Source organism: Excalfactoria chinensis, chromosome 1 (genome assembly GCF_039878825.1).
Source record: "Excalfactoria chinensis isolate bCotChi1 chromosome 1, bCotChi1.hap2, whole genome shotgun sequence".
Classification (NCBI taxonomy): Eukaryota; Metazoa; Chordata; class Aves; order Galliformes; family Phasianidae; genus Excalfactoria; species Excalfactoria chinensis.
In genome coordinates this window covers 169,328,249-169,355,867 of record NC_092825.1, presented here as the reverse complement: position 1 = coordinate 169,355,867, position 27,619 = coordinate 169,328,249, and the positions used below count along the sequence as shown (strand labels likewise).

The following is a 27,619-nucleotide window of genomic DNA, read 5'->3' as shown; positions in this document are numbered from 1 at the left end:
GACAGACATTTTGTTCTTTGTCTCTGTGTGCTGAGGTAAGGAAAGATCACAATTTGTGACTTACTTTCATCAGAAAACAGAGCTAGAATCATAGAATCATAGAATAACTTGGGTTGGAAGGGACCTCAGGGATCATTACATTCCAACTCTCCTACCACAGGTTGGACTGCCAGCTGCAAGATCAAGTAGTAGATCAGGTTGCTCAGGGCCCCATCCAACTTGTCCTTGAACACCTCCAGAGCATCCACAACCTCTCTGAGCAACCTGTTCCTGCACCTCACCATTCAGTAAAAAAACTGTTCTGTAACATTTAATCTCCCCTCCTTTAGTTTAAAACCATTCCCCCTTGTCCTGTCACTATCTACTTGTGTAAAAAGTTGTTTTCCCTCCTGTTTATAAAACTCCCTTTAAATATGGGAAGGCCACAATGAGATCTTGCAGCCTTCTCTTTTCCAGGCCCAGTTCTTTCAGTCTGTGTTCATAGAAGAGGTGCTCCAGCCCCTTGGATCATTTCTGTAGCCCTCCTCTGGATCCTGTCCAACAGCTTCACATCATTCCTGTATTGCAGGCCCAGGACCTGGATGCAGTACTCCAGCTGGGGATTCATGAGGGCAGAGTAGAGGGGGGCAATCACCTCCCTTGCCCTGCTGGCCACCCTTCTTCTGGTGAAACACAGGATACCATTGGCTTTCCAGGCTGCAAGTACACATTGCTGGCTCATGTTAAGTTTTTCATCAACCAGAACCCCTAAGTCCTTCTCAGCAGAGCTATACTCAAAGATTTCTTCTCCCAGTCTGTATATGTATCTGGGATTACCTTTACCCATGTGCAAAACCTTGAACTTTGCTTTGCTGAATAAGTACTAAATTAAAATTATTTTGTTATTCTGTCTTTCTTATTGCAAGCCTGAAAATAAATAAATAAATAAATCTATTTTATGCTCTGAAATAAAGATAAAAATACTTTGAAAAGATGCTGGAAGGTTGTCTGTTTACCACAAAGCCTGTTGAAGCTTTTTTACTTACTGAAAAACCATCAAGTTATCTAAGCAGCTTAAAAACTTCCCTTCAAGTGCCATTTAAAGTAGCCAAGTCTGAAAAGTAATGAGATCAGAGCAGAGCCCTTTAAAAAAAAAAAAAAAAAGGAATTGCTTTAAGTGGGACACAACTCCAGTAAAAACTGAATAAACGTATGTGACAGGAATATAGGGAAATACATAAACTAGTTACTGGTAACTGCTTCTGGGATCCTGTTCACAGCACTGACCTACTGGCCCAACATTCCACTTCCAAACAACTATTGAAAAGAGTTCCAAAATGAGATACTTGAGTGACCTGTGCCTTGGGAATAAAACTGAGTATCCAGCAAAATGATGAGCTTTGTTCAATTCCATAATTATTCACAGAGTTGTTTGGAAAGTACTTATAAAATCAGTGACTCATAAGAAATTACCTCTACATTGTTGTTCCCATACCTGCAGCACTAGGTTTACACCAGGTCTCCTGCACCTTGCCATCAACATTTTGTCTCTCATTTACACCTTACTGTTCAATAAGCAATTTACCCCTAACTACTGACAGATAAAAGATTTCCTTTACAGATCTTTCCATTTAATTGCCTCTTAAGACATGAAAATTCCCACTATGTTAGTTTGCTGACACTTGGTGTTCAGGGTCTGACTCTACACAGCTTTAAGGCAGAGAGGGTCACTCTCCTGAGTGGCAGCTGGGCACTACACTGATTGAATTCTTAATTCACCTGTAATGACTCAGCTTGATGGTACAGAACAAGTTTCTGAAAGCAGAGTTTCTTCCTAAGCTGGCTGTTAAACCTGTCTCCAGCAAGCTTCATTTCCTGACGCCTCTCCTGTGAGCAGCCCACAGGCATACAATACATGTACGGGTAAGAAAGTGAGTTTGTTTGATTGTTAATGTACAACTAGGAAAACTATGAGTCAACACACTTTTCTTCATTTACAGCAGAATCAAGAAGAGTGGAAGCATGTCAAGAAGCTGGGACTCTGTCCCAGGGCAGAAGACACCTGAAAGGGATGGAGAGGCTCAGGTGGGAAAAGAAACCTCTTTCAAAACCTGAACAACCATGAGACAAGGAAGCTCAGGCTAAAACCTCTAACTCTTCATGCAGCTTTTTCTTTTCATAATTACAGGCATGGGTTACTTTGAGGATATATTCTAAAAAACAAAATCCTTCTTGGTTTTAAGTAGGTTGAATACATCAATTCATACAAAATGAATTGTTGTTTCAAGGGGAAAATGAAGCAGAAATGTTCTTATTGGTGCCAATGAGTGGTGTGAAAGAGAAGGTGGAAACATTACTTCTGTCAGAATTGGCTACATTTTGAAAAGAGCCCAGAATTACGCATGTTGTCACAAGAGCTGTTCTGACACTGGCCCAGTGTAAGCAGTAAAGCAGAGGTGAAATTTCTCAAGCCATTTTCAGACCATCTGAATTGTTTATGTGCCACCTTTAAGGAGAAATTTGGTAAGTATCCAGTGTGATTAGGATTGACTATTTTTGGTTACTAGCTCTTAAAAATTCTAAAAATCAATAATTACTTCATTTAAGACAGCAGTATCTCCAAAGAACCCAAGCACACACTTTCAATATAAGCACAGCATATTAAGCGTGTTAATGCATAAAGCTGGAATCTTGCTTTGCAGAAAAAGTTTTCATTAATTCAAAGATATGCAATAAGGCAAAAGTCTTCGTGGAGGTCTGTTCTGGAAGACAATTTCACATGGGATGCACTGAATTCAATATAGGGCACATTAGTTGAGGTAACTCTCTTCTGAAACACTGAAGGAAGAGGAAAAGTAGGAAGACAAGTACAATTTTAAATGACTGGGATACATTATAACTAGTCTACAGTGATACAGGTACCTTTTACAGCTCAGGTTCTTTAAAATCAGGGTGAGAGATAAGAAGAAACACAGTCAAAAGCAGTGTTTCCAAATTGGGAAGAAGGTTATAAAAGTAGCTATGTGAGCCCTGCAGCAAGAGTCTCTCAAAAAATATACTGAAAGCTATTCTCCAGTTTAATAACTATTTAATAACTATTATTGTTATCATAATAGAGCTGGAGTGAAATTAAGGATTAGATATGGGCATTTTCTAAAAATCCTCACTCTTCTGATTCAAACTGAACTAAGCTACTTCACTGAAGAGAATTTTCTCAATGGCAATGTCACCATTTGCTTCAACATCTCAGGCGAAGCTTGTAAATAACTTCGGAAAATACTCACTTGGCTGAGGAATACCACTTAGCCCTGTTTAGAAGGCATAATTGAGCTTTCCACAATACACAGGACTTTAGATGTTTCTTTCTGAACAAAAACTCCTCTCTCATCACACACATATACACACTACCCCTTCCAAATTAATGCTCTTACCTTGTCTTTATTTTCAGAGTCAGTATCCTCAAGTTTGGTCCGAATAACAAAGGGAGTAGATAACCTCAGGAGGACTCGTTCAAATGTGGCACTGATCTTAGGAGAAACTATGTCGAAGCAGTCTTGGAATTTCAGAGTTTTGTGGGTGTCACATCTGAGCTGCTTCCTTAGACCTTCTCCCAGCTGAAGAACAAACATGTTTTGATCAAACATCAGGTGAAAGGGGAATGCTCTGCAGAAGGTGCTGATACTAATCCTCAGATCTAAGGGAGACTGGGAAGTTCCCGATGGAAGTGCTTTTGTGATATTTGCATTTTCATGTTCTTTGATAAGGAAAGTCAGACAGCTGCAATTGCCTGGGTTCGTCCCCTCTGAACACAGCTTATCATTAGTGACCTGTTCTACTTCCACATCCAAGCGGTAAATTTTCTTTGCTGCTGCCTTTATCATTCCCACCATTGCAAACCCTACAATCTGATGTGGATGAAAATAATGAAGCATGAGATTGCCTTCAGGGAGCTCTTTGCATAGGAAAGATGGGGATTCCAGGGTGGCCTGTCTTCCAAATGAAGTTCTAATGTGCTCCAGTAAAGCATCAAAGCCATTGAAGAAGTCTTGAAGGGTCCCACCTACAGCTCGAAGAACTCTTTCATTCTCATCAAAGCAGATATTGAAGAATTCCTCCCCAAATTTTTCTTGCATTTCCTCAAATTTCAGACCTATAGGACAACAAGACACTCATGTCAAATACATGTATCACTACTGTGTCACATCATCTCTTTGTTGTCTGTTTTCTCAGTATTTTTCCAGGCCTTTAAGAGTGTTTTTTTTTCACTACCCATGGAACCGCTGTTTTCTATGGAAGCTAGGAATGCCTGAATGGTACCCTCAGATGCCTGAAACACACTGCTTCATTCTAGTAGTCATTTTTGCCTGCCATTTCAATCCTTCATGCTTTCAGCTTCCCATCCTAGCCAGCTAAGTGTGAGGTTTATGCTTGCTTTGTCTCCTCTTCCCTGCTGGAAGCCGAAACACACTATAATTTCCCTAATTTTTCACCTTCCCTAACTGTAAGTCACATGTAGTCTGTTTTGCAAATACATCCAGCCAAGGGTGTATACCAGCCATTGCTGACACAGACACAGGAGAGGTTTCTGCTTTTATAGCCCCTCTTGTTTGCTGTTTCTCGAAGGATCTAGCTCTTATCGCCTTGAATAATGAGTTATTGGGATGCAGATTTTGGATTTCAATGAAAAGTGCGAAGTGAGACCATTGGCTTTCAATAAGCAGTGCAAAGCCATACACTTTAGTAGCTGGGTTTTTGTTGTTGTTATTGTTGCTGTTTTTCAACAGACAAAATACTTTTCTCATTATAGATGATGGCACTGAAAGAAAATAAAAAGAAAGAAAGAAAACAATATTTCTTTTTTGTTGCCCAAATAGGAGAGCAAAGCCTCACAATTTTGGGCTTCTACATTCATCTGTCTTCCAAAAACTGCATGCCCCTTACAACTTTCTGAACAGCTATTAGTTGAGACAGGTCTCTTATATCTCTAAATGTCACTTCAAGTCTCCATCAAAGCAATACAAAAGGTTTAGATTTACAGAAGTGATAAGGCTGGTATTGCACAGGAGTAAGAAGATATCTGTAATAAATGTCTCTGAATATAAATGTTTATCAAAAGCTACCATTTTTATTTCTCATTTAAACTAGAAAAAAAACAAACATATTTTTGAGATGGTTATTAAACATTTTTTTTCCTTCTTATTTTAGTTAGAATATGCTCTGTTAAGTCTTATCTGACACTAACCCTATATCACTTAGCATAGTTACAAAATTCATCAGCTATATTTGTATTTTACTAAGCTGTGATAGAAGAAGTATAAATAAACTGTAAGCGAATTACAAATATCCTGCAAGAAATAAATTACACAGTTCCCCCAGTGTATTGAATTTATTAAATTCTAGTGAACCAGTCAAACACCTTAAAATTGATCCTGAGTTCTAACAGAAATGAAGAGCAACTATCTCATTCCTCAGGGCGCAATAGGCCCTTTATTTTAATATGTATTCAGCATGCTTTATAACATTGATAAGATCCCAGTGCATCACCAAACTTCTTACTCTTTGTTTAGATTACTGGTAGGCTTTACAATTTGGCAGAATAGTGTGGTGAGAGACTTTCATGCCTAAGAGGTTTAACAGGACAGAAGTCACTCGTCTGTCATATGATAACAGTAATCTTCAATCATCTCAAGGCAGGGCTCGTGCACATAGGCAAAGATACAATGATCAATATTTACAGGGAATTAGAGTATTCCATGCCTTTGCAAACAATCTGCAATGAAAGTTTTATTTGGACCTTCAACATGATCGATAGCAGAATAAAATTCATAAGATTACATATGTAAACAGGACAACATGACAAAGCAATAATAATACTTTGGGAAAGTTCATCTGAAGGCCTTTACTCATAATGAACTTTGGTCACTGAACTAGGTTATTACAGTAATATTCCCAGGATCTTTTGTGCCCACAAATGGTCAGATCATCAGCTAAGCCAAGAGAAAGTACCTCTGGTACAAAATGCCTGATAATATCGCAATTCAGAGTACAGCATGCCAATTAACGACTCTTTATTACTACATCAACATAAAAAAGTAATGCAATATTTTCCATAAAAATTTTCAGTGAAACCACAAAATAATTAAATTCTAACCCATATCCAATGTCAGCACTGGATATTAATAAGAATTTATGATATTGTCATACTCATTTGTATACACAAACAAACATACATACTTCTAAATCTTATTTTCCTGTAGAGTGAACTGTGAGTAGCTTCTTCAGAAGAAGTGTGAGTGTAGAAGTGAGCACTCACAAGTCTTTAGTAAAAGCATCTAAGGCTGTAAGACTGCAGAAACGGTAATAGTATGGGAACACAACTATGCAACATTCCATAGCAGCAGCAGAGGTGAAGAAGCTGTCTTTCAAGTACACTATGACATTACAGTTAAAACAGTAATTTGCACTAGCACCACTGACCAAAACCAGGGTTGTAGGACTGATAACCCAATACCCCATACTCTACTGCTACGTAGGTAAGTCTCATCTTACAATTATTGAAAGGAGCTTTATCTTAGTATTTGGCCTAAGATTATGTTGACTGTCTTAGAATGGTCCCATTGTCTGTTCAGTCTGGACATAACATATTAACTCCAAGCAACATGAGTTATCCAATGATATTCAAGTCAATGATCTGACTCCAGGATGTGCCACTACTTTTAAAAACATTCTAGCTCTGAATTGAGTTACACATAGTACCAGCAGAAAATCAAATTAACTCAGAATAGAAAAACGTGTACACTCAAGCTAGACCAAACTGCTGTTCTGTTTTAGTCAGGAATTTTATCTCTAATAATAGACATGATGAAATACTGAGAAAATTAAATAAACACAAACAACCTCCTAAAACAAACATCCTGCATGCAGAAATGTGATGAGGAAGGCCAGGGCTCATTTGGAATTAAATCTGGCTACAGATGTCAAGGGCAATGAGAAGGGCCTCTTCCAGTACATCAGCAACAAAAAGAAAACACTCCCAACCATGGCTTGGTGCCTGAGGACTATAAGAAAGCAAATGTCACCCCAGTCTTCAAAAAGAGCAAAGAGAGGGATGCAGGGAACTACAGGCCAGTCAGCTTCACCTCCATTCCTGGAAAGGTGACAGCACAGCTCATTCGGGAGGCTATCTCTAAGTATGTGGAACACTAAGTGATCAGGAACAGTCAGCATGTATTCACTAGAGGGAAATCATGCATAACCAACCTGATTGCCTTCTACAGTGAGACAACTGGCTGGACAGATGTAGGAAGAGCAGTGGATGTTACCAACCTGGACTTCAGCAGGGATTTTGACTCTGTCTGCCATAACATTACTACAGACGAGCTCAGGAAGTGCATGCTAGATGAGTGGACAGTGAAGTGTACTGAGAATTGGCTGAATGGCAGAGTTCCAACAGCTATGATCTGGCTGGCTGCTGACCTGATGGAAAACAGCTCTGTGGAGAAGAACCTGTGGGTCCTGGTGGACAGCAAGGACAATGAACCAGAAATGTGCCCTTGTGACCAAGAGGTCCAGTGGTATCCTGAGACACATTAGGAAGCATATTGCCAGCAGGTCAAGGAAGGTTCTGATTAGGCCACACCTGGGGTACTGCAACCAATTCCAAATACCACAGTACAAGAGAGACAAAGAGCTCCTGAAGCAAGTCGAGCAAAGAGCTATTACAATGATTGTAGAACTGGAGCATCACGCATATGAGGACAGCTTGTTTAGTCTGGAGTAGATAAGGCACGGGGGAGATCTAATCAATGTGTGTTTGAAAGAAAGATGTCAGGAGGATGGAGGTGAGGCGAGACTCTTCTCTGTGGTGCCCACTGATAGGATGAAAGGTGATGGGCACAAACTGAAACAAAGAAAGTTCTGTCTGAATACCAGGAAAAAAGTTCTTTACTGTAAGGGTGACAGAGCAGAACAAGTTGGCCAGAGATGTTGTGTCTCCTTCCCTGGAGATGTTTAAAACCTCTCTGGACATGACAATGACTGATGAGCTCAGTTTCTCTGTTTGAGCAGGAGGGCTGGGCTGGGAAGATGATCTCTAGAGGTCCCTTTCAACCTCAACCATTCTGTGATTCTATGATTCTGTCAGTTCAGTTAAAGAAAAACAAAAACAAAAAACAAAAACAAAAACAAAAAAAAACAACTCTTGAATGTTTTTGTATTAGCAGATTTTTGGCTTGAATATAATCATGTCCTGAACAGTCTTTTGAACACAAAGCCAGGTGGCAGTTCCAGATTCCAAAGTATAATTTTAAAATAGTAGGAAAAGTGACATTTATTTCTCAATAAAAGAAAGAATTTTATGTGCACAGGCTAATGCTGAAGGTACATTAGATTCATGATTTGGCTTGTAAGTGAGCCTAGTACCAGTATCTAATTACTGTAAAAAGACTTTGATCTTACTTGATTATCATAATGAATTTATATCATCCTGGAAACTCAGGCAGTATTTTTCATATTATCATTTTACAGCCTTTATACAAACACAATAACATCATCTTATGCCTTTACGTATGACTCTGACACAACTGTAAAATTTGCACTATACTTCCCGTACAGCATCGTGTACAGGATTCCTATAACTTACATTTCACAATATAAAAATGAGAGTTATTGTTTAAAAGTATTCCTCATGCTTGTTCACCATAGTACTTGTTTTACTGAATTTTAAATGTTTGGTTTTTTTTTCCTTGCTGTTGAAGTTTTCTCCTGACCAACAATGGTTTGAAATATTGTGTAAAAAGAAATTGTAATAAATTCAGAATGGCACCTTAAAAAGCAACTCACATTTTGGACGTTTGCAAGAAGCAAAAACACATGGTGTTTTCTTTGCTAGCAAGCTGTACAAGCCAACACTATTAACCTGTCTGACTCGTGACCTCTGAATATTAACATGACCCTGTCCAGCCCAACTGATATTCTATCACTGTAAATTTTCAGTGTTACCCTACACGGACTTCAAGTGTAAGCAGTAATCATGTTTTCCCCGCTGCAATAGAGATGTTGGATTAAGCAGCCAAAAAACTACTAGCACTTTCTTCTCTCCTTGTTATATGGAGCAAATGTCACGTAGAGTGGGAAACTTATTCACTCCCAGAGTAACATTGCACAGAAGATCCCCCTCCTACATTCCTCCATTTACTTGAGGAGGGTGCATTAAGCTTCTGCATTCAGTGGGGACTCGATCATCTGTGCTCAGGTTACACTTAACAGATTCTGCACCAAAATACTGACACAGAAAGCACTATTCAGCTATAAAGAAGAGGCTCTTTTCCTTTATATAGTACTTTCAGTAACAGCTGTGGGCAAAACCAAACTGCCTAAAGCACAGCAATCGTTCATTGCGTTCTCCCCATCGCATCTTGGAAACCTCAATACATCTGTTTGCACAGATTTTATTAAAGAACTACAGTCAGTGAATTGATGCTTCCTAAGAATAAGGCAGATACAGTTTGTTTCATGTTAACTCTAGAGATCAAACAGCAGTAAAGACAGTTTTAAAATTGCTTTTGCATTAAGTCTATGGCTTTAAATCCACACATAGAGGAGAACTTCATTTCTTGGAAAGAATGAAATGGTAATGAAATCTAAAAATATTTCCCATGAAATGCAAAATCATCTCTCATAGTTCCTCACATGCATAAAAGGCTCAATTCAGATGATTAAATATATAAATCTAATGTTATAAACACAAAAATATAATCCTACTTGGAACTTCATTAGGCATCCAAGACATCTACAAAAGGACTAAATAGATAGTTAAATATGCCAGGATAAAGGACTTAATGGAAGACCTACATATTTTTGAAGGTTTAACATAGGCCATACTAGATACTCCACAGCACCTAAAATAATGACAAACTCCTACAGTTAGTCAATGAATCATGCCCAAAACGTCTTCTGCTTTATAAATAGACTTCTACAAGATGGTTATGTACATCATGACTTCAAGCTGCTCATAATCTACTGATAGTACATCTGCTTTCCAACAATAGAGTTCTAGTTTGAGAACAGCAGAAAGTCTAAGACCATTTGGTATTCAAAATTTGTCCTTTTCAAACTTAGACATATTCATCTCAGTTTTGAAATCACATTAATTATGTGGGTTTTGTTTAGATTACTTTTGTGTTGCAGTGTAATATTTGCTAAATAAAAGAAGCCTTATGTGTAATAGACTTCAACCCCCTCGAGGATGCAGTTCCAAGTATTACTAAAATCCATTAGTCTCTCCAGTCCTCTGGGCCATGTAACATTTCCTTTTACACCATTTGTAAACCAACAACTTTAATTATAAATCAAGCTGTGTATCCTAAATTAGTTGCATCCTAATGACTATCTGCAGTTGTTAGCTCAAAGGAAATGGAAAGTGAAACTAATTTATATGCTTTAAATATATAAGCACTGACAATTTTCAGGCATCTGCTCAGCAGTCAGTGTGCCAAGCCTTTGTCCATCTTTCCACTTACATCACTTGATCTAATCTCATCGTTGGCTGAGATCTGTCCTGATGTCTTCCTTTCAATGTATTTCCTATCTTCTCAAATGCAGTAGTTCTCAGCAACAATGTGCCACTACTGTTAAACAGTTACCAGAAAGATCTCAAATTTATTCCTTTTTAACAAAAAAAAAAAAAAAAAAAATGTCGAGATTTTCTTAGTTTCAGAAGGGAAACACAGACCTTCCATTTTGAGAAATGTACAGAGAACAAAAGACTTTTATGGAACTGTGTCCTTTGCACTAAATGAGGGAACAGCCCTGCCGGTTATATCTAGAAATTGTTTGCTCAGTATAAAGCAGCCTAGGGCTCATATCTTCTTTGGTGGTGACAAACAAATTTCACCAAGAGAAAGAACTCTGAATTCCCACACCAACAGTGAATTCCACCTCCTCCTCAGCATCTCAGGGAGGTTGAATCTAAGTATGCAATCTTCCTGATGGGACAGGGCTATAATGTGGGATTCCACATGCAGTATCACCAGAAGATCCAAGAATTCTTGTCTCCATGGCATATCATCCTTCACATGGAAAATGACAAAAAGTTATTCACTTAGAAATGACAGAGGTGCAAAGTCCTCACACCACGAGCAGAAGTGAGATGAAGAAGGTGAGCTTCATTACTTTAAAATATCTAACAGGAAAACTTTTTACAATGAATTTAAGTCCATACGTGGAGCTAACTTAGCTGTCATTGATGTCAATGGTGCATTCTTTAAGGAAAAATAAGGCTTGGGCTTTAAAGTTTTAGAAGCCAAATTTTTAGAAGAGATTAAAAACAATTGGGTTGCACAAGATAAATAACTGAATAAAATATGGAAGGAAATGCAGTATAAATCTATATAATGTGCTTGATCATACAAATCTTGTTATTATTTCTGAAATAAGTTCAGTCTAACAGTGCAAATTTGCTCTGAACAGTCTAACTAGTGAGCTAAAGGCATTATCAAGGTCAACAGGAAAAAACATACCAGTTTATTAGCTGAAACATTTTATTTCTATCTAGAAATTTTATTGCTCTCTTTGAGGCTAGGATTTTTATTTTTGCCCTGTTTCCAGCCTACTCTTATGTATTTTTCCCTTGGATGATATGCTTATGAAGGACACTGTGAAAAGTATGCATGCATCAATTAAAGAAAGCAGAGCCCATCATAAGCTGTCGGCACTATTATGAAAAGAACACTAAGCTAAATTAAATATTCCAGTCATAGAAGCTGTCACCACAAGGGAAAGCTGTACCGCTGATCTGGTATCAAACACGGTTCATAGCATTTGAGCATGATGGACATGGCTCCCTTAATTACAGCAGATTAAAGCAGGAAGACCTCCATTGATGTCTAGACTTGTAGCAGGAATAACTTACCAAGAAGATGAGGAGAACCAGGCCCTTCCACTGCAGAAGGATGGTATCATACTTTTGTCATGACATGACAGGAGGAAAATTCCAGTGTTCATACATGATAAATCACATGCATTGAGCTGGGAGTGCAGCATGTAGTCAGTACTGTGCTGTGAGCGGTGTGAGCACCGGGACCACGGTGCAAAGCATCTGCTCACAGTCTTCTAGGCTTACTAATGACCTCAGCATTCACTGTCTTCTGATGAATAAGAAATGCCAAATAACTATTTTAGAGGCAGTTACAGGGTCAGGAGAGGTGATTTGTGTTGGCATTATCTAATGTAAGAGATTAGGATGTTGCTGCCAAGCATCTGTAGGAATACGCTTCCCTGCAGCCCTAGATAGTGAATCCTTGCTACCACTCATAAATAATCTGAGTGCTGGATTTGGTTCAACAGTTTCTCTAGCCTCCACCGCAGTTAGATCCATTCTCATCTCCTGTCTCAGCAACGCCGATTGCTCCAGATACCCATCTCAGTAGTAATGTACTCCTTACACAGAAAATTCTCTCACTGACCTTTATTCAACCAGAAAAAATAACTGTATGTGAGAATTAATTATGTCAGCTCCAAAGGAGCCAACAATTACAATGAAAAACTGGTTTTAATGCTCACTGTTAATGCTTTGCTCATATGGATTATTTATTTATTTTATTTTTTGCTATGAACTCAGATTTTATCTTTAAAAGAAGTGGTTTTCCAAGAGTGAATCTCAGCAAATTTATTTCCAACAAAACCCATTTTACTAATTCCCAAAGACAGTAACATCCTGATGCTGCTTACACGTTGTGATCTCAATGAGCTGAACTGCCCCCAACATACAGACTGTAAGGATACAACCAAAAAGCCAGCTATACATCACCGCTCAGCCATGTGAAGAGATCGGGACTAACATATTGATTAAAAAGCACTCTGAAGCCAAAAAGTATTTGTAACTATTTTTAGAACACATATATTGCTTCATGGTGAACTGAGTACTGAAAAATCTAATTTGTCAGGGAGTTATTAACAGTATTAATATGTACATGTTATTACATAAAAAGTCATTACTTTGTTTTTGTCCTGCCTTACAATTCACAGCATTTCTTTCTGAGAGGTAGTAATCAATCATTTAAAGATGCAAACAAAAATATGCTGTAATTAATTCTGGACATATTTACACTTTAGTGTGTTCTCTTAGTGGTCCAGACATGGAAGATGCCAAGCACAGCCTCTTCCCACAGCTTTGAACAGCAGCTAAAGGCACTCAGAACCTCCCTGAAGGTGCTTGGCATCTTACAGAATAAGGCACTTGACAAAGGAAAAACACTTTGATCACTGAGAAAACATTCATCTCTCAACAAGAACACAAAAGCTGTCTCACAGAATGCACTACCTCTGTTTAACAACAAACCAGATAACCTCGAGAAGGAATATTTTTGTCAGGATACAGTGGTCCACACTGCAACATGAGTAGATTATGGCCTTACATCATTCTCCTGTGACAGAAAGTACATCATGTCATTAGTTAACTTATCAGATGATCTTAAAGGTCCCTTCTAAGGCAAACCATTCCCTGATTCTTCGATTCTGTGAATTATCATTTAAGGACAGATCTCAGTCCTGTGTGTCCTGTTGAAGATTCTAGCTGCATAATGCCATAAAACGTCTTCAGGTTTATCTTGTATATTACCAGGTCAAAGGAAACTTCCATTGAGCCAAAGTTACATCTTTTGCACTTTCCACCCTAATTTCAGCAGCTTACTGACATCTCCAAAGGAAAAGCAAAGAGATTTTAAACAGTAGAAGAAGTATAGCCTAAGGATTAAACTTGATCCGTAAAGTTTACATTAAACAAGGAAGACAGGAATTTTCATAGAAGTGAAATAGTTAAAACAGCCCCAAATCAAAAATCACATTCTCAGCATCAGGTTCTGCACTTGTTATACTTTTTTTTTCTACTGACAGGAAGGAATATGGCTTTGTGGGCAATACTGGTGGTAGATGGTACATGCTGCACTGTTTCTCCAGCCCTCTATCCACTGCACCTGTAGATTCTGAGAACATCTGTTGTTCTGCAGGAATCCTACAACACTAATTGAGATAATTCCAAGACTCATGCATGCATAGATGCAAATTTACTTTGACTAAAAGCCTTTGAAAGTTCCACATTCAACATTCCCTGACATCAACCCTCTATAACACAGTGCACCTCCACTGAAAAATCAGTCCAGATTGCCTTGAAGGCACAAAACGTGTAGAAAAGGACATGATATATCAGCTACTTATGTAGCTACTTACTTCCTGAATTTCCTTTGTTGGAACAAGAATACCTTGGTTCTTTGTTGGTGATAAGATGGGCAACAAACTTCTTGAATGAAGTAAACAAATTCCCTTAAAAAAATACATACCAAGTACATTAGCTGTACACTGGAGAATTCCTGAGACATCTTCAGTTTCTTCATTGCCAGAGCAGTCTGTGTAGGTGCATCTGTTTGATATATTGTGAAAGTTCTTCTCTGCATCCCTGTAACTAGAGTAAAAAAGTAATATATATATAAATAAATATATATATATCATTTCTTTATACAAACGTAAGATAAATAACTTTCAGAAATGGTAATAAATGATGTGTCTAGCATCCCCATCTCTTCCATCTTCCCATCAATCCCTTTCATATATATTCCCATACAGATGACACTGCACTGTTAGCATGTGGCATTATACTAGAATCTGGAATATTATCTCCAGTGAGAAGAAATATGTGAGAAAGGTGTTTCCAAAGGGCTCAGGCATGAAGGCAGGGTATCAGGCATATCTGTCATATGTCATTCCTGCTGCAGTGTTCTAACAAAGTTGTACAGCAAACTCCGAGCAAGGTGTTTATGAGACAATGGAGAGTAACTAATAAGAAGAATAAATCTTCTATGTCACACTACATTAGCACTGCAAGAAGAAAACCTAGCTTTCTCTGTGGATCTTCTGAAGAGATTAAATTTGTGTTATAGCCTGCTGAAGAAAAATTAAAAAGAATCCCACCACTGCTGAAATGTACAGAGCTGTGCTCAGGCCAACAGGAAAGAACTGACACCTAAATTATTCTGTTTGATTTCGTTTTGCCGCATTGTTTTTCCTTAATTCAACAGAAACAGAACAGAAGCTCAAACTGCATTTAAAACAAAGCTTGATGCAGGTGGTAATGAGGACAGAAGAGCTAATACAAGTGAAGAAAATATTACAGCAGAGTGACAATGCTCTTGGCAAAATATGTAATTGATTTAGCTCAGTGCTCAGAGAGAAGATTTTTTTAAATGAGTATTTTATTAACAGTTTTGCTGTGCTTTCATACTTTGTTTATACTTCATAAATGATGAAAAGCACTAAGGACTAGACTTCTCATCTGATCACGTCCTGAAAAGCCCATCACCTGGTTTGCCAGCACCTGTGGAAAAGGCTAGGATGGATTCAGAGCTGCCCAACAGCAAAGTGGTCTTCCATGTGGAGCAAAGCAAAGGCTGGCAGTACACTCTACAGTGACCATTCACCAGGTCCCTGGTGACACCAGGCCATGCCAAAGGACTGCAGCCCTTATCCTGCTTCAGCAGCAGCCCACATCCTGTCCCAGTGCCTGAGCTCAAAGTCACAGCCCAAAGCCACAACCAAGCAGGAGGCCAGCCCTCTGAAGGTTGCACCACAGGCTTCCTGGAATGGCACCATGGCCATTCCTCACCTCTGCTCTTGAGCAGGACAGGAGATTTGATGAACATGTATGGTGTTTGGGGCATCATTACAAAGGTCCTGGCTGTGGGACTGCATGGGGTTCTGTGAGGAAAGGCTGGGGCTGTCCCATGCTGAGCATGGCTTGAGTGCAACAGCCGTGCTGGTGATACCTCTGGGAAAGCATGTTTAATAAAGGGCAAAAAAATACCTGGTGATGTGAGGAATGGGGAAAAAGAGTGTGAGAAAGAACTGCAGCAGCAGCAGCAGCAGCAATGGAGGTTGGGAAGAGGTGGTACGGGCACAGGATCAGACATTCCCCTGCAGCTGGTGGAGGACTCCACTTTGGAGCAGGGATATGCCATGGAGTGATCATGTTAGAGCACAGCAATGGTGTGCAGAGGAAGAAGAGGGACTGTTATGACTGAGCTCAGCTCCCATTGCCCACTGCCCTCCACGGCTCGGAGGAAGGAAGGAAAGGAGGTAGGGACAAAGGAGTGAGGTTGAGCTTGGCAGAAGGCAGCCCACCACAGTGCATATTAGCAGTAAGGACCACAGGGTAGCACAAATATAGGACATCTCCTACAGACAGATTCTACATTCACCGTGATTTACTTAAACCTATACAAATGTTCAAAAGCTTGAATCAAAGTGCATCATAAATCACAGGAATTACAGGTTTCCAGAATGTCCTGTTCTTTAACTCTGTCCATTGAAATAAGAATATCTAAACCACATGTGGCCATAAATTATAGGCAGCATTGTTTTTGCACACATGCTTTCCACAAGGCGCTGTCTCCACTGAAGTCTCCTGACACGCAATTTTTTTTTCTCAACTGAAAACATTAGCAGTCAGAAGGATTCTCCCTTTCTCTGTCCCATGGTGGGCATCATAATTACCTGCCAAGATTAGCTCCCTTCTCTTGCACCCAGGTGCTATCCAGGTGTGCTAACATTGTAAATTCACCTATCAAGCTAGGGGACCCCTTTGAATTTTAACCAAACATTGAGAAACAGGCAAAGGACAATTTCCTCTGGTGCACTAAGCTTCAAAACAGTGTCATAAATCCTTAAAATACCCTAAATGCAACTTGGGAAAAAAACTTCCCTTACATCTTTGTAATTGAATTCAGAGGACAGCATTCCCCATTTGTCACATGGCACTGCCATTTAATGGCTACAGACATGCATCCGTTGTATTCTATTAGAAATGTGAGCTGTCTGCAAAGAAACAAAACACTTGTGTAGGTAAAGGAAAGGTTAATTTCCTTAATAAATTCTTAGGAGGTGATTTTCTGCCTTGCCCTGCTTCTACCCACATAAAAAAGCAGGTATATAACCACACAAGTATGCAGCAAAAAAATGATGTATGATTTTGCAAGACTGGTATCTCAGCTCGCAGAACAATAATTTTTCCAGAAATCTCATCTGGCTCTATGAGAAGCAAACTGGAGTAGATCTTACACTTTTATATAAAAGATTCCCTATTCTCCTCAGACAAGAAATATCACTGTTAATGGAACAGGCGTGATGTGATGGGATTGCACAGAAAAAGGACTGGGTAGCAGTTTATCACTAATATTGTATGTGCTGCAACTCCAGAGCTTCCCTAACAGTTTGTAAGGAAAATTAAAAAGCTTGTCAGCCCAGGCTGTGACTTTGAAAGCAGAAAGGAAAGCACTACCACGCACCTTTCACTACCTCAAATTAACACTTACCCAATAACTTGATGCTCAAAATGCTGCAGTGTCCTTTGAAGAGTTTGCCGAATAGTCTGAGGCTATGGAAGAATAAAAATACATAAATAAAACCATAAGGTTAGGGAAAGTGTAGCACAGTTTAATTAACATATCTTCCAAAGCACTGTTTAATTCCCCAGCTTTACTCCTCCTCGCCATCTACCTGCCAGGTGTCTATCATAGCCACAGATAGGAAATATTATTAATTATTTGTATCTTAGTTCTTTCATTAAAAAATAATTATTTTAACAATGAGATGTAAAATTTATACTGCTTACAAAACTATTTGTCCATAACAAAGTAACCACTTCACTATTAGCTCTCACCAACTATCATCTGCCAATTATCTCATTACTTTAAAATAATTAATTAAAAATAGTCTGCAAGTAAATGCTATAATTTTCTGATGAACATATGTCCAGGAAAAGGCATTGGGTCTTTAAACTTTCTATGCTCCCCAGAGTATTTTACATTGAAGGATATTATAAAGACATAATTTATTTTGGCTTACTTTCCTGGCAAGCCATAATTCTCCCATTATCTTTTAAATCATCCAGAAGCTCAGGTTCATCAAAAGAAAATCATTACATGCTTCAAGTATTTTGATGCTGTTTTATTTTAGCAGGTTTTCACCAAACAAACAACGTATATGCTTAACTGTGTTTATTTTCATTATTAATACTACCATAGTGTCGACCAAACAAAACACTTCTACTACTGGTACTGCTGCTGTTCCTATTATTTTGAAATAATAACTGAGAAATCTTTGGATATTTAAGAAAATGTAAAATCCTCGTCATTCTCCTGAGAATTTTCCAAGTAATTTATGACAAAATATCATTCTTCCAAAATTACCAGCATGTACCAAATCTGACGTTTTTCTCCTGTATGTTTTGTCCTGGTGACAAGCAGACAAAGGTACCCAATTTGAATTTAAGTATTCCTTAAGTATCCTTCATTCTGTACCAAAGGCAAAGGGATATTTTGGTAAGCAGCACTGGACACTCAAATTTTAGATATATTTAGTATTTCCTCACCTTTTAGAAATGACATATAATTGTTTTAGAAAGTAACAGCCAAACAGACCAATAATTTGAGCTACTTTATTCTTGAATAAACACCACTTGAGATTTCATTCAATCCACCGCCGTCTTTGAAAGTCTCATATTTTGCCAACTGCTGTACAGAGTCATCAGTTCAAGACCTGACCTTTCTTTCTACAGTTGCCTGTGAGTTGGCAGGAGGTGCCAGAAGGAGCACTAATGAAAAAGGTTATACCAGGTTTGTGCAAGTGTACAAATTTCTATTTTAATGCCAAATTGTAGGACTTTGTCTGCCCATTGGAATTCAAATATGTAAAAATGCATACACTTACAAAAATAAGATGGAAAAGATGTAAACCTTGAAAGAGGTGTTTTGGCTTTTTTCTAATATTTGTATCAGATAAGTCCTTCTACTTTCTGCAAGAGCTATTTCCTGTGATGTAAGATACTTTTCACTGTCCCCCAGCCTTCTTTCCAGAGAATGAAACCCCTTCCCCAATAAGCATAATTTAAAGCACTCCTCACAAGATGACAAATCCTGTTGTCAAGGCATCCTCATCCCACCTTGTCAGATGAATTCCATTCTTGCTCAGCAGACCCTGCTCCACAGAGACCAAAGCCCTTCCAGCAACACCAGCCACAGAGGCTGCTTCACAAGATTTATTGACTCTAACCTGAGTCTTTCCCACTTATCAGCAGGATCAAACACAGCCCAGCTTGGCCTCACATCTTTTGCCCTTGACCTTAAAGCCAAGTAGTTGTGATATTCTCAAGGGCTCCCCTTGTATCATTAATGCCCACATGGATGAGCAGCAGGGTTCACCGTCCCAACGCCAGACGAGCCTTGGCAGCCCACATGCAACATCATGTCTGAGCTCCTGGCAAGCAGCATGCCTCCTGAGGCAGCAAGGAAGCTTGGCAGAGAAATTTCTCCTCAGGAGACAGTTTCTGATAACTACTACCCTCCTTTCCTTAGAGCCTTTAACAGTGGAGGCTCAGTTGGCTCTGATGCCTCGCCACAAGGTAAGTCACCTCTCCCAACTCCCCCCAGAGTACTATCCCTGCTCTGTAACTGCTGAACTGTAGTCTGTGTATGAGGAAAAGGGTTCTCTGGTTTGTTGCCAGGAGTAACAGAACTCCAGCCTCCCCCATCTCAGGATTTTCCACCCTTGCCCCTTGATGTTGTCTCTAAGTTGTCTATCCACAGGGCTCAGGTTCTTGGCTCTGCAAAGCCTCTGTGAACAATTTGTTCATCCTCCACAACAGCTATACCTGCTCACCATCTTCTGCAGCTTTTTTACCTTATAATTCAGCACTGAAACCAGAGCAGGCCACTACTTGCCCAGCTAGAAGTAGAGAAGAAATGGACTGTAGGGAATGGGCACATCCAAGCCAAAAGAGCAGCTAGAAGCCAAAAGAGCAGCTAGAAGCCAAAAGAGCAGCTAGACACAACTTCTCCTTAATCCTAACGAGGCTTCAAAGACTTTCTTGGTAAAAGCTAAGTGGCTCCTAGCTGAGCCTCAGAAGTGCTTCAACAGTCTTGCTCTTAAAAACTTGAGTGCTAAAAATTTTAAACACGAAAGCCAAAGCACTGAAAAGCATAATAATCTCAGCTAGAAACCACTTCACTTCTACCCGAATTTCTTCAAGGAACTCTGTCAGGTCAAGGGGCTCCTTCAGACTCCTTGTGCTGGGGAGCTGTGTGTCCCACCTGGAGGCATGACACTTCTGCACACAGGAGGGATGAGCTACTGCGACCTCAGACAAATCAGCACTTGCATGCTGATAGCTTAAAGTGTTTCAAATTTGTAGTCTTCAATCACTAACTCAGCAGATGTGTAAGGTTTTAATTGAGGGTTTTACCTCTGAACTGTCGTTAATGAAAGCCACTTATTTTTCTGTATTTTAAGAACAATTCTAGTGAAGTTTCTGTGCTTAGGTGTTTACAAATCTCTAAGCACATTTGTACCTGGACAACCTGGAAGGAAATGAATGGAAAAATAATTTGATTTCTGTTGATTTTTTTTTTTCTATAATATTTAACCTGAGATCATGAAAGTGGTGGAAATCTGTTCTTTCCCTATTCTTCTGGTCACAACAGTATTGACGTTAAAGAGGCAGTAAACAAAGGAACAAGTCTCCAGTTGAGGACAAACATTTATCAAAGTTACCCAAATGCCAGCTTGTGAAGATAAGTACTGAAATTGCTTCAACTAGGCAATACAGAACTGAGAAAGGAAAGGAAGGCTCCTTTCGCATCTGACAATTTTCTGATGATGCGGAAAGGAGGAAGGCTCCCTAGCGGGACCTGGGTCCCTCTCTATCCCCTTCATAATGGGATGTAGGCCAAAGGGTGTATGCCAAAATCAAAGAACAGAGATGCAGAGCCATAACACAATGAACCATTTGAAAATTCAAAAAATCCATCTTTAATGGTGCTTATGATAATTTGGAAAAAAATATATTTGTTTTATTCTCTAGCTTCTGAACCTTTAGGATGCACTCGGTTTTCTTCTCTGTAACTGTGAAAATCAGCTTCCTACCTCCAGAATTCTGTTTTATGTAAGAGCACCAACTGCTTGCAGACCACCACAACCAGCTTCTGATCTGCTACCAAGAGGGGAAGACGCAGACTCCCCAGGAGGGGAGTGTGTGGAGAACCAGAGTGGGAAGGCTGACAGCTGGATGCAAAGCAAGCTGCCCGACAACAGCACACCATTACCCAGACATGAGGAGGTGAAGGTGCTTCACCAGGGCTCAGTATTAGTAAGCATCTAACGCTGAGAGCATTCTGCTCCTCAGTTCATGCAAGCTGGGGTCCTCTTCATAGACAAATATTTGTTCACATCGGAGAAAACAATTTAATAAATTACACTGAGATCAAGTATTTTACCCCATACTATACCATGGCAATAACAGTACAAAAACTCTGAAGAAATAAAACAGAGCTAACTAATAATTAGAAATTATAATTCCCGTATCCCCAGCTGCCTTTCAACTAGAAGCATCACAGACATTATGGATGGAAATTGCCTATTAGATCATCCAGTCTAACTCCTTGACAGTGAAGGATAAATATCTGAGGGTGCTATCCATTTTAATAGCGGCTGGGATCATTTGGTTCATCTGTTGAATTTCAGCCATGTCTCAGATGGATAGAAGATCTGTTCCGTACTGAAGACATTCAGTACGTGAGGGCAAAATAGATAATCTACCCCTAATGCTACCTGTTCACCTTTGAAAGCAACTAGTACCTAATGCAGAAAATCATTGGTGCTATGGTAGGTGGGAAATGAGAAGCTTTACACGGCAGTCCTCCTCAAAGAATTTCTGCTGGGATAGGACAAGTGCAATGTTCTCAGCATCATTGGGCCTAATTTCACATACCGAGCTGCAGGCATGCTTTGAGCCCTACGACTGAAACACAGATTTTTTTTGTCTTCATTTTGAAACTTAGAATTTGCAAGCAGACAGATCTAGAAAAAACTTGGATATGAGATAGAACTATAGCATAACATATAGCTCTTAACATTAGCACAAGGAGGAAAAGAAAAGATGGGTTATCTGCTGACTTTCCAAGTTTCACCAGGGCTACAATGAACTACTGTAAAGTGGTACCTCTCTGTTCAAGCAGCTGTGAATGAAGGACATCCACACTCAGTTTTATGTAGCTCTGACTGCACAGTGCAATTTAGAGGCATATATTGATGTGGTCTCTGATTCCAGGCAGCAAAAATGCCTTCAAAGAATGAGTGTTTTCAAAGAAATGCTTTTTCCAAGCACTGAAAAATTGAGATTTCAGTCTGGGACTGCACAAACATTAAGAAAGCAACTGTCACTGGGGTTGGGTCTAAGTACTAGATGTGAAATGCTCAAGTTCACCCCAAACAAAACATTGCTGGGGTCAGTAAAAGTTGAAGTCCTTCGGGCACAGCTAAATTGTTTTTCAAAGTATTTCATTTGCCAAGGCTGAAATTCCCTGGCCTGAGATTCTTTGCTACCAGTTCAATTCAACAATTCAGTTTCAGCAGTGACGCCATTAACAGCCCACACAATAACTTAAGGGACGGTCTTCAGGTTCTTTTTTTTTTCCCCATTGTCAGGAATAAGACTGTATTCAAAAAAAAAAAAGAAAAAAAAAAAAAAAAAACAATTCTTAAATTCAAGCTATTTGGCAGCAGCCAGTAGCAGCTTCCTCACAAGTTTAATGTGCCTTCATTTGAGCCTTTAAGGGATAGCGGGAATAATTCTGCACGAAGAGAGAAGTATACCAGAAGCAATTCCCACTTAATAATGTTTATAGTTCAAGAGATTTGTTGCATGGGCCATTCAGAAAATAAAATGGACCAGAAATGTAAGTCAGCCTAATGCTGTGTCATGCTGTAATTCTCTTTCCAGAAGGATCAGCACAGCGCTTCGGGGGTACACAGTCTCCTCTGAACGCGTGCCCAGGCGCTCCCAGCTCCTTCAGGGTAATCTGTGCCCCTGAGATGGGAGCAGAGTATTTGAGTTTTCAAACCAGTGACAAATTATTATATTTGCTTTTTTATTTTTTTTTTTCTGGTTTTGATTCTATTTTCAGCCTGGGATTGGATACAAGTCAAGATGGAACTGGAGCAAATGTGAAAATTGCTGCAAGGAACTGGAGTTTAGTGAGAAAATAAATGGCATTTTTGAAGAATAAAACTGCATCCACCATTCCCACACAGCAGAGCCCTTACAGGCAGAAAAATTGATGTTGATAATTTACAGCTTATAGCATCATCATCGCTAGTTATAATCACTCCAAATTTATGTCTCTGGGGGTGTAAAATTCATCCTTTAAAATAGAACACAACAATAAAGCTGGAATTAAAAGAAAACTATCGTTCAGTCTGCTTGTGACATGCATTTGGACACATCCTGTGATATGTACTGCACCAAGCATTTGTATTTGGTCCCAGAAAATACCCCCTGCACACCCAGGTGCCAGGCATGGTCACCCTGACCCTTTGGGCTGCGACCCTCTGGCTGCAACTCTCTGTGCACACCAGGGGCTGGTGGGATGCGGGCTGCAGTGTGCTCGCGTTGGCTGCACCCTGCTCAACAACACCCTTGTAGGATGCATGGGCAGCTCTGTTCTCCCTCCTCACCTCCATAAACTTTCCAACAAGTTATACAGCTGCTATGTTAGAGGGAGAACCTCTCCGTGCTCTCATCTCTGGCTGTTAAAATAGAGAGGATTTGGAGAAGCAATTCAAAATGGTCAGTGTCTTTCCTTCAGACATCCAAGTATGTCAGGAAACCTTTAAGAATCACCAGGAATGTAAAATCACCCTGTGGTGACTGAAAGTCAGGCCCCTCCATCCTCTAGCATTAACCACTGCAGGAAAATCTCCAAAGACACATTTGAGAGAAAAGCTGGAATAAGACGTGTTGGATGGTGCTGGAAGCTGTCCTCCCAGAGCAAGCAGAGGGGCTGGGTTACAATCTGCAGTGTAGAGCTTCACTTTTTAACTTTTTCCCCCCACTGTTTTTCAAAAAGCAGTATTTGCGCAGTCACGCCACAGCTAAATTTGAGAGCAGCACTGCAAGTGATACACAATGCAGTTTCCACCAACAGTACAGCTGTGCCCATTGCTCATGAATGCACTGAGCAGGAGATGCCCATATTTTCATGCACTCTTTTGCACTACCACTTCTAAGGGCCAGCCTGCTCTCACAGCTCCCTGCCGCTCTGCTCCCTGCTACTGTGCAGCTCCTTCAGCCTGGAGGCTCCTTTCTGCAGCTCACATCAAGGCTCTGCACATCCCAGAGCAGCGCTCGGCAGCCCCTGCTCCTGCTGGATTGAAACAACGTCACCCCTGAGCTCTCTGCACACATCTTTGCAGCATCAGACACACACAGAACATGGAGATACAGTGAGAAATTTTGACTCAGCATCCCAATCCCAGCTGTTACCAAAGGAAAGGACAACACTAAGTATTGGCATCAGGAACCTGTAGCGTCCTTCAACTTTGAAAGTGTTCAGCACTGGGATGGGAACAGATTGCTGCCACGTAAAGGCTAAAATGCACACGCTGAGCCTCTGCTGGCAAGATCTATATTATATATATTCACACACATTCTACGTACATCAGTGCTTCCACACTTAACAAAGATCTGTATGGATTTACAGAATGAAGACATACCTCCATCTGCATCAAAGTATTAGAGCTCAGAAAGAACAGTTGTAAATGCACCCTTCCAATTTGCCTTTAAATTTTAAAAATAATGGGAATGACTCTCTCATTTGACACTAATTGTATGGCCAGTGTCATTTTTTAACTTCTATCTGAAGTTATTCCTGATTTAGATCAACAGATGTGAGAAAACAATCAGATTCCGAGCGTCAGACAGATGGCAACTGGACTTGTTGCAAGAATGCATATATTCAGCATCACAGAAAAGACTCTTTAAAAGATTAAAGAAGGCACTAAAACAATGAGGCACCTGAAGAGTGATGTGTTGGAGTCAAGAACGAAAAGATGAGAAACCGATTCCTTTCTCATACCAGGATGACACCAATGTGACTTTTCCAACGTGAATGCCAATGACTGATGCCAAAATGCATAAGGTAGAATGAAACGGTAGTTACGTGCCAAGATAATAAAAGGAGTTTGGGAATATTCTATATAAAATGAATCACATATTGAAGTTGATGAAAATAAAGATCGTTACAGCAGTAAGGATTGAGGATAATTATCTCAAAAGGAAACAAATGGAAACTGTTTCTTGGGACGTGGAGGTGGGGTGGGATGAAATTTTTGTGCTCTTAGCTGCAGTTTCCCCAGGAGCAGGAAGGAAGGAGGACTCTGAGACTGACTCAAGTTTTCTCATCTTTCAGTTCACAGAATCTGTTTATTTTTTCAAACATGCTCAACAATGAGTGAAAGCTGTAAAGCCGTAACCGTCTTTTATTGCTTCAGGAGGTATCAGCCAAAGGGATAATACAAACAGTAAGGTTATCTAAAAATACTGCACTGAGCTACTTCAGAATATTTCCAATATTTCGGGTAACACATGCTCTAATTATACCCCTGCATCATTAACAAATTAAATAGCTTCGTTTTTTGGTACTAAAACAAGGCAAGTCACCTGAGATACCATCTATTAATTTCAGCGTGACAAGCCTGGGTTCCCAGTGGGGAGATAAAAAATCAATGGGCAAGAGAAGTCTTGGCTGGAAGCGGACGGCTGCCGGCTCGGTCACGCACCGCTAACTTCCCCCATTAGGCAGCCTGGCTGCTCGGATCCAGCCTGTTCTAGCAAGGAAACAGAAAAGAGGAATGAAAAGCAAAGCACACCGACAGCAGATGGTGATGAGATTCAGAAGTCATCACCAAAGCCGAATAAGAAAAAGACAAAAAGACACTGCAATGCCACCAAATTCAGCAGATGTGACTGCCGTGCGGATTAGGCTACTTGTTGCAGTCTACGTTCCACACCTGAGCACATTAAGGTGTCTCAGCAAGCAACAAGCGTTCCCTTACATCTGGAACTTCATGAGGGAAATGTAGTGATGGTCACAGAGACAGCACTGTAACACAGCTCTGGAGAATGGGCTCCTATTGCATACGCAGCCAGCACAGCTCCGGAGCTGCTGATTGCAGTCACCCACAGCAGTGCCCGCACGCCTCACACGTTCAGCACCAATCCTGTTCTTTGTGGCATACGCACTGCTTTGCTGCCTCTCAGCTACAGGTGCATCTGGAGACAAAACTATTGATCACAGACCCCAAAGTACCTTCAGACTGCTCTCTCAGGAATGTGGGTGCATCAGAGAGGCTCAGGGAAATCTGTTGCTGCAGTATTTCTGAGCAGAACACACAAACTTTCTTTTCACCTTGTTCACCAAGGAAAAACCCTACGAAAACCCTGCCAACGCAAGAAGTTCACATCTCTGCGGTAAAGAACGAGCATGCTATGCATATACAGACGTGTGTAACTTTTCATACAGAATTGCTGCTAGGACCAGCTGGCAATAAGCACTTTGTGACTCCAGATTCTAATGCCGAGAACTCGGCTGGAGTGCGGAGCGGGGCAGCGTGCGCCTTCCTCCGCGGCTGCCGAGCCCTGTGCCGCATCCCGCCGCCCGAGCGGGCCGGGCCGGGGAGCTCTGCACATCGCGCCGGGGCTCGGACTCCAGAGCCGGCCCCGGGGAACAGCCGTCGGGAACCGCGCGTGAGGAGGCCGGGCGGGCGCGGAGCACTCACCGCGGGGGCCGTCAGGCGGCGGATGCTCTCGCCCAGCGAGTCCAGGTTGACCCGCCGACGGCGCGGAGCGCGGCGAGCCCCGGCGCTGGCCGCGGCGGCGGCGGCGGCGGCGGCTGCGGCGGCGAGCGGTGGCTCGGCGGGGCCGGGAGGGCTGCGGCTGCCGTTCCAGCAGAGGCGGGACAGGGGACACTCGCCCTCCTCCTCGGGGCTGGTCTCCGGGCAGTCGGAGCCCAGCGAGCTGAAGGACTCGGAGGAGATCTTGCGGCGGGACATGGTGCCGCGGACCGGCGGGGTTCAGCGCAGCGGCGGGCAGCGCGGGGCCGCGGGGCCGCGGGGGCGGCCGCCTCGCATGGCCGCGGAGCCCCTCGGCGGGGGGCGGCGGTGAATGCGCTCCGGGGCCGCTCTCGGCTCCGCGCTTCGCCGCGCCGCTCCGAGCCGCGGGTGCTGCGCGGCGCCGCCTCGCCGGGAGGCTTTAAAGCGGCGGCGGCGGCGGCTGCCCTCCTCTGCCTCGGCCGCCCTCCCTCGCTCTCCCCTCCCCCGGCTCCCTCGCTGCTCCGCGGGAATCACGTGTTGTTTGGAGCCCTTTCCTCCTCCTCCTCCTCCTCCCTCCTCTCCCCTCCCCTCTCGCCGCCTCTCGCACGCCGCGGCCCGGCAGCAGCCCCCTCACTGCCCCTCTCCCCGGCGCTGCTCCGCGCCGCTCTCTCCTCCCCGCGCTATGGGGATGTCCCCGCATTATGAGGGTGTCCCCGCGCGGCCCCGGCCATGCCCGGCCGCGCCGCCTCCGATCCCGCGGCGGTGCTGGACAGCTCCCTGAGCCTGGGCTGCCGGGGAAGGCGGCCGTGGGTGCCCGCCGCCGGAGGACTTCACTGAACGGCGCAGCTAAACTAAACCTTAGGGGTGATGTTAAAAATCGGAGAAGGCTGAAGGGCTGCCATCAGTTTTCAGAGGAAAAAGTTCTTTTCGGCTCTGACACTGTGGGTCA

The 27,619-nt window shown here is 41.5% G+C and overlaps 1 protein-coding gene and 1 long non-coding RNA gene across 2 annotated transcripts in view; one reads left to right on the top strand and one right to left on the bottom strand.

Annotated features, from left to right (window-relative positions):
• The window catches only part of GUCY1A2 (guanylate cyclase 1 soluble subunit alpha 2), a 129,590-nt gene extending 102,445 nt beyond the window's left edge, over positions 1-27,145 (bottom strand). Inside the window, exons 1-4 of the mRNA XM_072326656.1 lie at positions 26,638-27,145; positions 17,340-17,401; positions 14,316-14,437; positions 3,411-4,129 (exon numbers count right to left, since the gene is read on the bottom strand). Of these exons, the coding sequence (XP_072182757.1) occupies positions 3,411-4,129; positions 14,316-14,437; positions 17,340-17,401; positions 26,638-26,910 (1,176 nt within the window). The 5' untranslated portion in view covers positions 26,911-27,145. The remainder of the gene's footprint in view (positions 1-3,410; positions 4,130-14,315; positions 14,438-17,339; positions 17,402-26,637) is intronic.
• LOC140247220 (uncharacterized) lies at positions 1,802-3,541 on the top strand. Its single transcript, XR_011902621.1, has 3 exons — positions 1,802-1,902; positions 1,980-2,064; positions 3,428-3,541. It is a non-coding gene; the product is annotated as an uncharacterized lncRNA (long non-coding RNA).
• Positions 27,146-27,619: the final 474 nt, after the last annotated feature.